General features: G+C 41.0%; 1 protein-coding gene across 2 annotated transcripts in view; it reads right to left on the reverse strand.

Annotated features, from left to right (window-relative positions):
* Positions 1-11,001, reverse strand: part of LOC122082486 (polygalacturonate 4-alpha-galacturonosyltransferase-like) — a 32,304-nt gene extending 21,303 nt beyond the window's left edge. Inside the window, exons 1-7 of one of the 2 annotated variants that reach the window (XM_042650088.1) lie at positions 10,411-11,001; positions 10,034-10,068; positions 9,861-9,920; positions 9,429-9,495; positions 9,291-9,337; positions 8,757-9,091; positions 8,287-8,638 (exon numbers count right to left, since the gene is read on the reverse strand). In XM_042650088.1, coding sequence (XP_042506022.1) covers positions 8,287-8,638; positions 8,757-9,091; positions 9,291-9,337; positions 9,429-9,495; positions 9,861-9,920; positions 10,034-10,068; positions 10,411-10,462 — 948 coding nt within the window. In that variant the 5' untranslated portion in view covers positions 10,463-11,001. The remainder of the gene's footprint in view (positions 1-8,286; positions 8,639-8,756; positions 9,092-9,290; positions 9,338-9,428; positions 9,496-9,860; positions 9,921-10,033; positions 10,069-10,410) is intronic. The other variant, XM_042650089.1, reaches the window with a different exon arrangement.
* Between the last annotated feature and the right edge of the window lie 6,082 nt (positions 11,002-17,083).

Here is a 17,083-nt window from a genome sequence, read left to right on the forward strand (position 1 = left end):
TGCTGCAATCTCTTATCCTCTTGGATTTCTTCTTTTTTGTGTTTAAGACTGGCTTGAGAAGAGATTGAGATGAAAAGGTGAAGAGGGAGAAGGAGATGATGTGAGAGAGTGGCCACTGCTCTCTTTTGATTTAAGGAAGGAAAATGGGGTTTTAGTTATCTAAGATTGCAACCAACCATTGACACTGCAAAGACTCCATATTTTGATGGATTGAAACCCTATGACAACAATCTTTTCGGGGGTCATCCAAATGGGCCTTGCAGAAAATTCAGGTTTGAACGATGAAGTCTTATTTGTCTGTTGTTCACGGTCCATGTGTTATTATTTCAACAAAAGCCCAAAATTAAAGGATTAGAAGAAAAATGCGACGACGGAGCAAGTCGCCACTGGATTTCAGCAATCGACTGTGGAGAGTAGCGATGAAGGGAATGTGGAGAGCAGCAATGAAGAAGGAAAAAAATCCAAATCGCGATGAAGAGATCTTCTGTTTAGCCTTTTTAGGGATTAAGGCTTGATTCATATGGGAAGGGTAATTTTGGTAGAAAATTACATGTCTGAGTGATGATGTCATCACTTAACAGGGCTATTTAAAGGAGGGATACGATTGAAAGAATCTTCAAACTAGAGGGTAGGGTGTTGGTATATATGAAAGTACGTGGGGAGAACTTGATATTAAGCCATAGTTCAAGGGAGAGGAATGTAATTTCCTCTTTAAATAATTCCGTGTATGCCTAGCCTTTAATGGCCTATTACATTGAAAACAAGATAAAAGGCCCAACAAATACATAACCCAACCCATAGCTCATTTCTAAGAAAATAAGCTCATTTAGGTGATTTAACAGCATCAATTTCGGAGCCCCTTTCCCCTCTCGCAAACCCTAGGGTGATTTAACAGCATCAATTTCGGAGCCCCTTTCCCCTCTCGCAAACCCTAGGCTAAAAAAAAAAAAAAGGACTTTGGACCTTCTCCTGCGCCTGGGGATTCCCCTCTCGCAAACCCTAGGCTAAAAAAAAAAACGACTTTGGGCCTTCTCCTGCGCCTGGGGAGACTCAAACTCATGACCTACTCTAATACCACTTGTTGGACCTTAAGTGTAGGGTTGCTGTCAGTCTCCCAAAAGACGTCTTATGAGGGAAGGTGCGCATTTTATTACTTATAGCATCCCCCTCCGTAGTAGTCACACTCACGAGTCAAGAAGGGATATAGGCAGAGACTTTGTGCCTTCTCCATACAGTCGATATGGGCACCAACACCCACCCCCGCCTCTCTTATCATTCTCTCATCCACTCCCTCACTCCAACCCTCTCTCTCTCTCCCATCCCTCTCTCTTCTTCCTCCTCTCCTTACTTTCTCTATTTCTTCATCCCTTGCTGGAGCTTCTTCTTGATTGAAGTAGCGTCTTGGCCGCCAACCCTATAGGTCACCATCCCTGCTGGATCTTATGGTCGTTTAAATTCCCACTCGGCCAGTTGCCTCCTCTTGGCCACCTGCCCCATAGGTCATCATCCCTACTGAATCTTATGCCCGTTTGGATCTGCGCTCGGCCAGCTACCTCATCACCTCTGATCTTGTTTGCTTGCTTTAGCTCCAATAGCCATTTTGCTCCGCCAGTCTGTTCCACCGCCGCTTGGTCTACAACAGTTCGCCGCCAACCCTGCTTGGCCAGCCACCCTTTGCCAGGCTTGCTCGACTTCTGCCATTTTGATCCCAGCTATGCTCGGCCGGCAGCAGCTTCATCATTGCCCTCTGCAAGGTCAGCACTCAACCATGGTTGTCACCCCTGCTAGGCCAGCTGCAAGCTTGGTCGTGGCCCTCGGCAAGGCCAGCACCCTCCAAAGCGGCAACCATCTTGTCGACGATGCTCTCTTGGCGGCTGGATAGATAAAGAGAAGAGATGTTTGTTAGGGTTTCTCAAACCCTAACTGAATTTGACTTAGTTGCCCTGATGGACTTCCTTGATTTGTTTTTAGGCCATGTGGGCTTTTGTGATGTATTGGACATGTGAGACTTGAAGCCCTTTGGCCTTGGTTGCAGTCCTTTGAGTTGAATGGGCTTCTTAGCTCGTCTTTTAGCCCATGTGAGCTTTTGTTACACTTTCGGAGTTGTAATTTCCCTCCCCCTTTCTTTAATACATTTATTTACCCATCCCAAAAAAAAAACTGCATCAATTACTGCTGCCCAATGCTTCAATTCAATTGTATTTTTTTCAATCACATCTTGTAATTCTGAAAATCGATCTTGAGAAGGCATCCCAATTATTTATAAAGATAAAACTGGAAAGATAACGAGTCAAAAAAGAAAGTTCTCTCTGCAAACCAGCCTAACAACAACCCATTCAATAAAATACCAGTGACATAGCACCACACAACCAAGCGACAAGATGACAGCAACCCAGTGGGAACAATTTAAACCCTACAAAATAAGTACAAGAATTGTGGCTGAAAAATACAGAGCTTTGGTTAATGGCCTCTCCTACGGACCACAACATCCTAAATCACTATAATGGATCTCATTGTGATACGCTCAAATTAGTCACCCAGTGAGACAAAGGCACGTGGCACCCAGCCGAGGGATATCCACCACGACTAGGACTCCGGAGATCAGAAGAAGGAGGAGGCTTGAGTCCCCCTCAACGAAGAGTGGCGCGCAAAGTACTCTAACTACGTTAGAAGGAGGGGATACCTGAATAGGGAATATTCCCCACGAAGGTAGGAAGACATATCCTAGTAGGACTCAGAAATGGAGTAATCCTATAAGAAAGAACCCTAAAAGACAGAACAAGTAAGTCAATACGCTCACACCATTACTCTTGTGAAAATACTGTTCTGTCGGTCTCTAACTTGGGCATCAGAGGACTAATCCCGGAGACACCTCTGGGCCTCTGCCTTTTGTGCATGTGCAGGATCTGCGCTCAGCCTCACACAGATTCTCGGCAATAACAAATTGACGTCGTCTGTGGGAACAACAGAGTAATGGTGGGAAAAACCTACAATCATAAGAAAACAAGAGCAGCGCTGAGTATAAATATGAATGAGGGGGAGCCTTTAGAATCCGTCTCCCCCTCGGTGGACATCGGTGAAGAACAGGGAAACAATGATTGGGAAGGGTCCGCGAGGGACCAGTGTTCGGCCGGACATTCGGTGCGTAGAGACAGTAATCCTCCACCCCCTCCTAGGGCATAGGAATATGTGACTAGGGAGCAATTCGACGCCCTTCAGGAGAAGTATGACCGAATGGCCTAGATAATGAAGGTCTCCAAGGCCGTCCCTCAAAAGACCAGTGGGGCAGCGCGAGGCTCCAATGTCCAGCCAGAACGAGTTCAAGACGTGGACCGGAGTAGCTCAGGGTGGATAAGGTCCAGCCGGAATCCTCGAAACCGAGCAACAAGGGAGGGCCCCGCACCCAAAGAAAGGACGCGACACGCCACAGGGGCTAGGCATGAAGAACCATGCCAGGGAGACGAAACTATAGCATTCAAAGAGCTCGGGGGGCTTGCAGTTGGTATATGTGATCCCGATCCCTAAAAGAACTAGTTTCTATTTTTTATCAAGAACCATTACTCCATATCCAACCATCATCTGTTGCTGATCTTTTGAAGCACTCAAGAGGACCTTTCAATCTACATTCGATGGTAGTCTAATCCCCATCTATGGTGCCTTTGGATGCTATTGTTAGGTTGCCAATGAATTGTACTATAACCATGGTTTTAAGTATCGTGCCGTATCGGCCGATACGTATCCGTATCGGTAGGCATCGGCACGATACATACCGATACGATACATGAAAATTTTAAAACCCTTATGTATCGATACGTATCCTACGATACGTACCGATACACCACCGATACGCACCGATACGCACCGATATTCACCGATTCATACCAATACTCTATGAAAATTTCAAAATTGAAGTGAAATGTACGTTTCGGTATGTATCGATATGTATCGATACGTATAGGTATGTATCGGTACGTATTGGTGCATATCGGTATGTATCGACCGATACACACCGATACGTACCGATACGGTCATAAAATGGCCAAAATGGGTAATTTTTTAGAAAAACACAACTTTTTGAGGTGTTTTTGTTCCAAAATTGCTGTCAACCATTTTTCTCTCTAACTAAAGTGGAAATCAAGGTTGGGAACAAGGATTTTACATTTATGGGACAATTACAAACCTTGGATTCTTAGTGCGATACTCTCAATTTACTGTTTATGCATAATACATGTTATATATAACTTTTTTTAACTATTTTTTTATGCAAAAGTATATAAAAAAGTGTTTCCTATCCATTTATATGCGTATCTTTAGCGTATCTTAGCGTATCTCCGATACGATACGATACCCTCCGATACGTATCTTAATTTTGGCCGACCGATACGACGACTGATACCGATACTTTAATCCTTGACTGTAACTACTATTCTGGTTTCACATAGTTTCTGATTTTGGCAGCAAGCTTCCATATAGGACCAATTGGGCCCCCTTGGATTGTGTCTACACTTTGTATCCTTGCTCTAGTGTTGATTCCTTATTGTTGACCTAAGTTTTTGTCCTATTATAAACCCTGCTACTACTGTATTTAAGGGTATAGCTCACTGTCCTACGGTACGTTCAATCCTAGCATATGTATGGAGTTTTTTTTTTTTTTTTTTTGGATATTTTTTTTATTATGGTGTATTAATTTTTTATTTGAAATTTACATTCGATGCTATATTTTGGATGATATATGCTTGAATGTTTGATGCTGTTGTAGTTTGGAACATTAGATGCATATATACAGGTAATAATCTCTTAATTTACATGAGTATACAATATTTTTCTTTGTTTCATTTCTGTCTGTTTGCCGTTCTCTTTTATTTTTATCGTATCATTCATAATTTTTATCTGTTTAAAACCCATACCGTTGTTTAAAATCCGTACCGCACGTCTCTGTTTTTTTGCCGTGCCCGTTTTTGAAAACAATGGTCTCGAAGTCTCACACTCTAGCCCCTCATTTCTCTATGTCTCTAGGCCCCCAGCACCTCAGTACCTTCATCCATGGCGGCATCTCGCCAAATCTTACACTCTTCTTCAACTTCTCCAAGCGTCAAATCTGTCCTGACTCAAACCTTTCGCTTCAAGACTACATCAACGACGCCCTCTCACCATAATCAACACCAGCTTGAGCAAGAGTTCACGAAGCCCAATGAGTTCTTAGGGTGCTGGAAAGCCCCCAAGGATCCAAAGGAAGCAGAGGTGAATCTAGGGCAGTTGAGGAGAGAGTACGAGAAGCAGGTTAAGGAGCTTCGCAAGTAGTATATCTATAAGATGGAATTGCAGAAGCAGGAGAAACAATTGAAGGACGAAGCCAAGCGAGAGGTTGTTCGTATTGCCAGGGAGGAGCGAAAGGCTGCCAAGGCCGCTATGGCTCAGGTTTGAGCTGCTGAGCGGAAGGTCTTCGAAGAGGAGTTCCGTCAAACCCTTGTGAGTAGATCAATTTCTTCTTTTTATTGGTGTTTTCTTATTTATCCATTTCATTAATTGCATTATTTATTTTTGAGAAATTGAAACCAGTTCCTCGCTTCCCTAATTATCAAATAGCATTTCTCTTATCTTTCATGGCCTTCTGTAATTCCATGAACGATCCTTTTCTTTTTTAATTGAATGACATATTTTTTTGAGGTAAGAGGAGAATGTAAAAGTACAACTCAAATGTGAAAAATCAAAACTAGACAATAACATGAGCAGCTAATTTCGCACTAAGGAATACTAGTCCCGTAATGCAGTCTCTGTCTCACAGATCCCTATTTGAAGTATTACTATGGGACAGACATGTGCGAAGTTCAAATATGACAGGAAAAGTTGGCTGACTGCTTTGAGTCTGTTAGGTCATGTGTATGGGATCGTTTCTAATTTTATGATTGAATGTTAATTGGATTGGATGCCTTCAACTCAGTTTTTTAGAAAATGTCAATTTTTGGACGATCCTCAAAACTTCAATCTGTTTGGTGATCTTGAGAACACTGTAGTCATCCTGGTCATATAACTATGAGATGATGATATTGGACATTTGGCTGAGATTTTAATATGTTCATGTTATTCTGTAAACTTATAAAGTTTCAATATTGATAAATTACACAATGTTATTGTTGCAAAACAAATTTCTTCAGTCAAGATTAAGTAAGACAATAGATATTCCTTAACTTATGAATGTTCCTATATCATTTAGTCCATGTCATAATGCTAGAGGAAATGGGAGGAAAAGGGTCTTTCATGTCAATCCTACATACTATTTGATTAACATAATTGAGGCATTGGAATAATTTTCAGCAGGATCTATCAATCTAATGGGATTCCTGAATAGCTGTAGACCTGTAGTTGAATGTTGTTGGGAGTCTAAAGGTCAAACTTGTTTATTAGCCAACAAAAGAATCAGGTTGTCTGGGTTACTCCAGCCTTACACAGAAGAGATAAGTCTAATCTGCCTGTACTTTAATTGCAAGTCCAGTATCTGAATACACTAGTAATAAATGCCAAGAAGTAAACCAAATATATACAAGATTAAATAGAGTGAAAAATAGGTAATTCAGCCACTCTCTTTGAGTCAGTTGGAAACCTACCTAAGAAAATAAACTACTATTATGGAGAACCAATTTGGTTTTATGTTAGGAAGATCCAGGAAAAAAGTTATTTATTTATTTAGGAGACTCATCGAAAGATTTAGAAATTGCAAAAAAAAAAATCTCCATGTGGTCTTTATTGACTTAGAAAAGCTTATGACAAAGTCCCTAAAGAGTTAATCTGGTAAGTGTTTGGGAAAAGTGTTTCAAGTAAATATGTGGACATAATTAAATATACGTATGATGGTGTGGTGACTAGTGGAAGAACTATGGGGGATCAAGGTTGTGAATTCCCGATTACAATTGGGTTACATCAAGGATCAACTTTACCCCTATTTGTTTGCGCATATCATGGATGAATTAACCTGAGACATTCAAGATGATATTCTTTGTTGTATGTTTTTTGCTGATGATATTGTTTTTATGGATGAGACAAAAGTAGGGACTCACGTCAAGTTGGACTTATGGCAACCAACATTGGAATAATTTTTTTTTTAAGATAAGTAGAGCAAAGATGGAGTATATGGCGCAAGGATGGATAATGATGTCATGAAAATTGATGGAAGGGAGGTTCCACAAAATTATTATTTCAAGTATGTGGACTCAATCATAAATAAAGAAGGTGATATAGAGGATGATGTTTCAGAAAAAGTATAATTTTATAATTTCAACTAAACACGCAAAAGCATCAAAACCATGCGAGCATGCGGTCATATGCTTTCCTCCAGACTTTGCATTAGAGGGAGCCTTGTGCATTGGGTTGCTTTTTTTCATTGCTTATGAAATAGTTGTTGGTACTTAGTTAATTCATACATTATGAGCAGAAAAGTGGCTGAATGCATATTTTGTGGTCACATTTTAGCATATTTACTTTCTTACATAGACTGCATTGCAACCATCTTGCCTTCAATTTGATTAAAAAGGAAAGTAAATTCCTATAAAAGTCTATAATACTTCCATCGAAAGTGATTGGAAGATCTCCTATATGGTTGGCATAGAATCCCAAGTCAGTTTTGCTTCTGGCATTAATACATATTACAGTATTTGCTGTCATGGGTGTGTTCAGGTCTTGGAAAAGTCGGTCTCTAAGTTCTCAACCATGCTTCTATATGGTTCCATGGTGTTATTCTAGCATAACATTCATAGTGTGCTTTTGTCTTGATCAAAAATATTTGCAGTTACACAGGGCTTTGTCAATATTAGCCCCTTGAAATTATAGAATGCTTCTTAGCCACTTTTTTGGTTGAATCATAAAATTCCATTCTACAAATCAGTAGTGATGTGTTTTAAAATGAACCAATAGGAAATTGCACTCAACCCCAACAACTGACCCTCTCACAAGATACAGAACTGAGAACTACACAAAGAAAATGAAACTTAAGAAGTCAATCTACAAATCAATAGTGTTTTCAATGACCTAATAGTAAATTGCACTTAAGCTCAACAAAAACCACATATTCATGGCTCCAAAGTTCAGTTTATTGGTCACCAAATGGAATACATGCTTCTCAGGTTCCTGAAATCCATCAAAGAAGCAATTTATTTTAGGAATGGAAACAAAGTGCTAATAGAAAAACCAAAACAAAAGTGGAGACAAATTATGGAAATATTTCAAATCGAATAATGAAGCAGAAATCATGCTATTGTATAACTAAAATAAGAAGAGATTCAATTGCTTCACCTTAACATTCATGATGGTTGAGTTGACAACGACCGACGCAGCTAAGACATTGTCAGAGAATAGAGCATAGTGGTAAAGATTTGGATTTTCACTCCTAGGGAACTTTCTCTTCTCAGGTGGAAGGAGGTAGTAGCTTATGGTTAAACGCATTGACAGGCAATGGATCCCGTTCGGAACAGTCTTCGTTGCTAATTGGCTTAGGAATGTGCTCTGCTTCTTTAAGCAGAGCCTTACCTGTTCATCAGCTGATTGAAGCATCACTCTAAGCTTTTGGGTTACCAATTTGCAGTCATAGAGCTGTTCTCTTGCTTTAGACAGGACTTGACTCATAGCCTTAATTTTCTCAGGTGCACTAAATATAAAAATGCGACAGAAAAGGGCACAGTATAAATATGGAGAACAGGAATGCTTAGACACCAGAAATGCAAATAAACTTTTTAAGAGATATTCCACCTTGAAACTGTTATTACCTGCGGCCCAGATCTGCATCAGTATTGGCATCTCCAAGGGCACATTGGCTTTCCTTGAGCCTTTCCGAAAGCTCTAGGTATAGATCAAGCTTGTTCTTCATCCTTGCAATGGTTGCATATACCCTAGCCATAATCATTTGATCTCGCATCAAGCGTATTGTTGAATCCAAATTCTCATTCTCATTTTCCCGCCTCAATAAGCAGTATTTCCCCAAAACTGACGAGTCAACTGCCTTTGAGTGTTCAATGGCACTATTTTCTAGCTTAATGATTGCTTCAGTATCTTGGTGGACTAACTCAGCTGCCCCTTTTTCACGCCTTTTCTCTCGCAATTGCTGCATGAAGTTTAAACTAATAAAGAACAAATACGAAAAAAAACTATAGTATAGAAGAATAGAAAATGTTGAGGTAAGCCACTTGAGTAATCTTACAGACCAAACATCAGTATTTATTTCTCATTTCTCCATGTCATGAGTTCTATCAAATCCATCAAAAAATAATTGCAGCAAGAAATACTTAAAAGCAGATATTTACCCTTCGGGCTATTTTTTCAGGTTTATCAAGAATTTGAGCATTATCATCTGCATCAAAGAAGTATCATTTTCAATGAATGTAAAGGAAACACCAATGGAGCTAAGAAAGGAAAATGATTCCCAAGATACAAATAACAACCTGTAGTAACATTTTCCAGTTTGACTTGAGGAGTATCTCGTTCTATGCCCGTAATTATTTGGTTTGGCTGCAAACACAAACACAGAAGACACAGAAAAGTATCAAAATCTGTAACCTGACTTGGTTATTGAATGAGAGTGGACCTAACCAATCAGGACAGTGGTACAAAAATAAGCCTAACCATCAATTACCTCTGTTAAAGTAGAATTACTCTGGTCACAATCCTCCCCCCCCCAAGACTTCCCACAAAGAAGAAAAGGAGTTTTTTCTAACAAAATCAAGGCCCAATGGTCCCATTATGTTTTCTGTAATGGTATCAATGACCTGTGATCTCTCATTAATTGGGATCCGGCTCTTATTAGAAAATATCATAAATGATAAGGAAAAATGAATCCCTAAACTTGGTTAGAAATGTAATAACGTCCGGCTTGCCTCTTTCGAGAAAATGGATGAAAAATATGGCACTGCCAGCCGTTCTTGCCAATCTATATTCTGCACACATTCACCCAAATTTCAAGATTTGGAAAACAAAAAATATCCACGGGTATCCATAATCCAATATAAAATAGGGGCAGTAATTGATGACAAATGTTCAGAAAAGTTACCTGTACATTAGTGCCAGTTTGGATTCCGTCTGGATCTGCTCAATAAATAATTATAGGTTTCATAAGTTCAAATATACATATCTGGAAGAAAAAAAACCCCGGCAGGAACAAAACCACATCTATATAAGCAATCATTAGTTTCCTCAAATCTTGATCCCACTGGTTAACTAAGAAGTTTTTTCAAGATAGTCACAGTAGATTCTTATGCGGTTTTCCCCATAAGAATCCATTCGATATTATTAGGACCGATGAAGTAACAATAAATAAAGAAACATTATCCATTGACAGATACAAATAGTATTCAAGAAATCAGTCTGTTACCCCTGTCTAAAGTAGCAAAGTAAGAGAAAGAACTAAAAAGATAAGAATTCCGGTACCTTCTGTAATTTCTACGAGTTTCTTGACGTGGAGCTTAATCTTGGTCCTCATTACCTTCAGGTACCAGAATTCTTATCTGGCCCTCCAGTACCTGTACATGAAGCTGATCCTCCGGTACCTGAAGCTGGTCCTCAAGTAACTGAGGATCAGCTTCGGTACTGGAGGACAAGCTTCAGCTTCAGGTACAGGAGGATCAGCTTCGGGCACTCGGATGATTTCGTGATCACGGATGACATGAAGATCATGTTCAATCCGTGATCGGGAGACGGAATTGCATATCCCGCAAATAACAGGTCGAGACGATCCCCTATGTGAATGAAACGAACATGATCACGCAGACCTTGAAGATACTGGAAACTTTCCTCACAGTAGCAAAAATAAAGGCCCCTCCTCCTCTGATGCCTTCGTTCTGCCATAGTTCTTGGCTAAACATCAAAGTTCGAGAAAGCAAAACGACGGGAACGAAAACCTAGAAACCCTAAACGACGGGAACGAAACCCTAGAAACCAGCAGAGGATATTCGAGCAGAGCCAGATGGTAGAGCGCAGTATTTATAGTATTTTATTTTTAATTTTTTCGTTTTTGGGTTTCCCGCTCGTTTTCTGTTTTGGTTCGAAGTTCGATTTACGGGGGGCCGGGATGGTAGTAAGTTGGGGTGTCAATTAGTGGGGCCGGGCCGGTCTCAGGCGGGCCTAACTGGCCGAGTGGGCCTATGTCTTCGGATCATGACTTATCTATTTAAGGAATGAGTCAGTTTCCGTCGGTGTAGTGTTGAGTTAGGTCGGGTTTCAGGCTTTAATCAGGCTTCTTCTAATCGGGCTAATCGGACTAATCAGGTTTTAAACGAGGTAATGTACCAATAAAGTTTTAAATGGGGCTTAAACGGTCTTTACATTTCTTATGTTTAAGATACTTTAATTTATTTTATTAAATCAACAATTTTGAAAATATATTATACTTAATTTCAATCAATAATTGATAAAAATATCAATATATATCTTATTCTATCCAAAAAAAAAATCAAAATACCTATATAAAAGGTCTGGCTAAACGTGTCGGTCCGAGTTGGACTTGTAAACGGGTCGGGCCAGTCAGGAGGCACATCGGACTTACTCCTTGCATCGTGTACTACCTATTTATAAACGGGCTGGGCTTAGGCCTGACACGTTTACTAATCGAGCCAGTCTAGGTCGGGTCATAAACGTGTCAGGTTTACTGTTAGCAAAAACGTGTTTTAAACTCTGTTTCAAACATTTTTTCGTTTTTTACCATTTAAAACACGTTTTCCCGTATGCTTCTCAAAGATACTTTAAAAAAAAGCAAACGGCAAGCATTTCCGTTCTAAACACGTTTAAAACGCATTTAAACACATTTCAGTTTTTTGACCTTTTTTAAGACTTAACTTGTTGAACATAATATCTACTTAATTGACCATAGCTTTCTCTTCCGAACTCTAATCCACTTGATTCTTTCGCTGACTTGAAGCTAATTCAATGGCCTATATTTCTTTTTATATCACCTTCAACTTAATATCAATGTTTGGATCCCGAAATTGAGATACAAATTGATGCATTTGTTGATAAAATGTTTCTAAAGTGATGACTCCTAACTTAAACTGAGCATACAATACTCCAAGAGTGTGTTGACTATGTTGACAATAATGAACATGCATTACTCCAATAATGTTTGTAAGTAACATATACACTGGGGATAGCAATGGGTCAGGCTAAATGGGTTATTACGTATAATCCTAATCAGGTTTTTAGTTGGAATCAAGTAGTCCCTGTGGGAAGACTTGGGTGTGCTAACATTTGAATTTAATGAGGGCATTGAGCATTCATAGCGTATAATTTCCCTTTTCTATTTTATTGCTTTCTCATTGAATTTCTCCCCATCTCTGACCCAGCCCACCCCTTCCTCTCCTTCTCATTCCTCTACTTCTTCTTCTTCTTCTTCTTCTTCTTCTTCTTCTTCTTCTTCTTTCTCTCTTCTCTCCCCTAGAATGAAATTTGCTTAAGGTTCCGTTCGTTTCGGTGTAAAATTTTGCATGTAAAATTTTCCTTGTGTAAATTTTTTTCAGCGTTTGTTTGCAAGAGGGAAAATAAGATGTCAAGTATTACGGTAACATTTTCCAGTATTTGTTTGCAAGAGGGAATTTCTTAGGTTACATTCAACGAATTCACATCTTCTACAACGAGCAATGAGATGTAGTGAACTAGACGATTGAGAGTATCTGAGTACGCACCCCAAGGGACCCCCAATCACCCGATATTTACGGCACCAATACAACAGTTACAGACGATTTTCACACACAACCAACACCCCCACAACCCCAATTTAGCTTTTCTATCTCCATTGTGGCTTTACCTTCCCTTTATACTATCAATTATTTAAAGGAAAAAATAAATAGACACTTTAGTTTCATTTTGACATATAGAAAGTAACAGGCCAATGGTCTAGGTTCTATCATTCATCAAATCACAATAAATAGTATAGTTGTGTAGCTTTCCCTCGTCTATGAATGGCTGAGGCCAACCAAGTACCAATTGCCCCTGAACCATCTAAATCAATCAAACAGTAATTCAATCATTTCGCTTTTCGGGTCTAACCAAAACCACATGGACAGTATATCCAGAAGGTCTGGGCCCCAACAAGCACCGCCCCATGTTAATAGCAAAAGCCCAAAATATTCACAACAGTTATGTAGTTTTCTGACATAGAAAAACAGTGAAATGACAAATTTGACCATTGAATATTTTTGAATTCTTTTTTTTTTTAATAATGATACATCAAATTTCAGTATTAAATTCAATCATAAATATTTTTATTTGACGCATATCTATTGATATATCATACATCGTGATTATAGTTTTGTAAACTCTTTCGAAAATAATTTCTCTATCGGATTGCAGCCACATGAAAATGGAATCCTAGGGGTAGGTTTGAAAATATTCTCTTAATATAAAAAATTTCACCTCTATTACTGAGATTTCATTCCCCGCAGCTGCAAACCAAGCAACAGCCAAATCTGTTCTCTTTTTTATAATCTCAAAATTTTCAACTTTAGGTTTTGCCAGTTGGTAAAACTTAAATTTGGCATGTGAAAAAAAGATATCGAATTCTATCTGTGTATAAAACGTGATCCCAATATCTAATCTGCCACATGGTAGATCTAGGAAGTCATTAAAAAGATTATATACTTAAGTCCACAAAGAAATATCAAGTCATTACACACAGAGAAAAAGTGAATTATTATTCTTACAAAAGTCTGTTATTTTTCTAAGTATAATAAATCATTTATTTTACCATCTAGACGTTCATTTTGACCATTGAATATGGAGTATACAATTTCATTATCAAAAATGAAAAAAATTAAGACCCTCCCATCCGTCAAACGTGAGATAGAGAGGATCTGAGTCCACATTATTTCTCTCAAGTACTTTTCTAACTCGTGACTAAAAGAATGACTCAGATTTATGTTGTGATCGCCCAAAACATCTCCTTTTACTGTTACAAGGATAAAATACCTAATTGTTAAAGAAACTCTTTTCTAAACTAGTTATTACGTTTAGATTAAGACAGAAGCTTCCAACATCATGTTGTCATCTACTATTGGTAGATTAATACCGAATAAAAAATCTACTACATGGCAGATCCTCACGTGCCCATTTCTGCATAACAAATACAGAGACACTGAAGCAATAATTCTAACAAATTTGTAGAAGAATCCTGAGAATCCCTGTCGCCCAAGACCAAGGGTTAAGTGGCCACAGCGTGCGTGCCCACGCCAGAAGAGAAGACATGCTCATCAACCACAACGAACCTTGCAATTCGGATTGCTTATAAAATGGATTCACACTCCTTACAGCCTTGCATTGCTTGTTTCTGCTCATACCCAGAAGTCATAGATTGGTAGAATTGCGCCTACAATAGCTGCGGCAGGGTCTAGAGTAGAGAGCTTGGCCAGCAGTGGCATTCAGGCCATTCCCAGAACACGTGCGTCCCCATGAGGAACTGACTAGCATTAACGACGTTTTTGAAGAGGAGAAGAAGCACGAGGGACCTCAGGTACCCACCGTTGATTTAATGGATTTGGATTCAGAGGAGCCATTGGTGAGGGAGAGATGCAGGGAGGAGCTTAAGAAGGCTGCAACTGACTGGGTTGTTATGCATCTCGTCAACCATGGCATCTCTAAAGACCTCATCAACAGTGTCAGGGCTTCTAGCAAGGCTAAGTCAGATCTTTCCGCAACAGATGTTCAAGAGAGCTTTTCCAGTAAAAGAGTGATCGATCCCCCTTCATGATGGAGGCTTACCTTGGTATTTATAGGCTATTGATGGAGAGAGAAGGAGGGGAGTTTGTGGAGAGTCATGTTCAGGCGTAGAGTCCTTGACGGGAGTGGCTCTGTGATTCTGGGAATATTCTGGGTTCCAAGGAATATTCTAGGAATATTTCCCATTGATCTCGGAGGTTCAAGTCATGAGAGGGGTGGACGCTTCTGATGATGCGTAGTGGATAGAGTCCTACCTCCATGATCAGGGATTACATTCCTTGAATGTAGGAGTGGACAAGAGCACGTTTCTGATGCCTTACTTGATTGTGCCGAGCCGAGGTGATAGGTTAGCCGAGGTGACTAGTAGCACGGCCTGATGAGATGCCAAGGTGGTAGCATGGCCTAATGGAGGGCCGAGGTGGTAGCACGACTTGATGGAGGGCCGAGGTGGTAGCACGGCCTGACTGAAGGCCAAGGTGGCAGCTCGCCTTGATGGAGACCAAGGCAGTAGCACAACCTGATGAGATGCCAAGGTAGCAGCATGCCCTGATGGATGGCCGAGGTGGCGGCATGGCCTGATGGAGGGTTGAGATGGCAGCACGGCCTGATGGAGGGCCGAGGTAGTAGCACGACCTGATGAGGTGTCGAGGTGGCAGCACGGCCTGATGGAGTGCCGAGGTGGTAGCATGGCCTGTTGGAGTGCCGAGGTGGCATCATGACCCGATGGAGGGCCGCAGTGGCGACATGGCCTGATGGAGGGCCGAGGTGGCAGCACGGCCTGATAAAGGGCTGAGGTAGTAGCACGGCCAGATGGAGGGCCAAGGTGGCGGCACAGCCTGATTGAAGGCCGAGGTGGCAGCAAAGCCTAAGGAGAGCCGAGGTGGTGGGTCATTCTTCTGTTCAGGTTTGCATACACGCTTCAGCCGTGCTGAGGAAGGGGACATATTTTGCCTCATCACCAGCCCCCCGCTCTAGCAGTTCGGATCGATCTGCTAGAGCATTTTATTCGATCTCGACTTTCATACAACGTGCACTATCTATTCGGTGCAAAATGCATTGCTTCACTTTCTCAGTCGAGGCTGCTTAACGGTTCAAGGATGTGGTTGTTGCTTGTTCAAAGGCGGAGGAGGCAAAACGCCTTCATGGGGGGCCACACAAGATCACAGGCCAACTGGAGGTTGAGAAGAAAATGGCCCGATCTAAGGAGGTTCGTGCTAAGCAGCTCAATACCAACAACAACTTAATGAAGAAGAATGATGCTCTCTAGGATGAGTTGTTCGAGACTCAGGGCGCTCACAAGGAGGTGCTCGCAGCTAGGGTTGGCGAGCTGGAAAGGCAACATCGGGCTGAGCTGGAGGCCAATGAGGTGGCTGAACCCCTAGGCCTGTCAAAAGTGGTTGGTTGACATTAACATTGCTTCGTTTCAGGTCAGCTCAGACGACGCCATCTGTTTCATCCTAAGTAAATGCCAGGCTACAATCTGACAGACTATGAGTAATGCGTTCCCGCCTCTGCAACTTCGGTGTAGCTCGGCAGCTCGATCAACGTTGGTGAAGTGGTGACCCGACTCGAAGGATAGCCAAGTGAAGAGCTAAGCCTGTGGATTAGCCCCCCAAGATAAGCCTTGTATATACATATATATATATATATATATTTTTTTTTTATGTAGATGTCTCCTTCGACTTTGAGGGCTTTTTTCCACTTTTTTTATGAATGGAAAAAAAATTTTGATGTCATCATTTCTCAGCATTCTTGTGCTTCTTTCTTTCTTTTCTTGTATTTCGAGCGCGGCTCGAAATGAGTAATTGTTGGAAGAATAAGGACCAGTATACCTGTCTAAGTGTGGCTCTGTTCCCTAACTAAGCTCAGAATTGATCTTCAATGTCTAGCTTATGAGCTCTTGAGATGTCAAGCTTGGGCCTAGCCATGGGTGTGCCAAGCTGGGGCTCGATCTTAGAGACTGCCGAGCTTGGGCTCGGTCTTTTGAGGCGCCTCGTGTTAAGGTCTTTTGTAGTGCTGAGCCGGGGCTCGAGATTGTATGCTTTAATGCGTAAGGTCTTGAGGTGCCGAGCCATGCTTGGGCTTACATGCCTTAATGTGTAAGGTCTTGGAGTGCCAAGCAGGGGCTTGGGCTTACATGCCTTAATGAGTAAGGTCTTGAAGTGCCAAGCCAGGGAGTGGGCTTACATGCCCTAGTGCATAAGGGCTTGAGGTGTTGAGTCGTGCTTTGGCTTACGTGCCTTAGTGCGTAAGGGCTTGATGTGCCAAGCAAGTCGTGAGAGGGGTGGACGCCTCTGATGACGCGTAGTGGATAGAGGCCTACCTCCGTGATCAGGGATTACGTTCCTTGAATGTTGGAGTGGATGAGAGCACGTTTCTGGGTGCCTTACTTGATTGT

The sequence above is a fragment of the Macadamia integrifolia genome, chromosome 6 (genome assembly GCF_013358625.1).
Source record: "Macadamia integrifolia cultivar HAES 741 chromosome 6, SCU_Mint_v3, whole genome shotgun sequence".
NCBI lineage: Eukaryota > Viridiplantae > Streptophyta > Magnoliopsida > Proteales > Proteaceae > Macadamia > Macadamia integrifolia.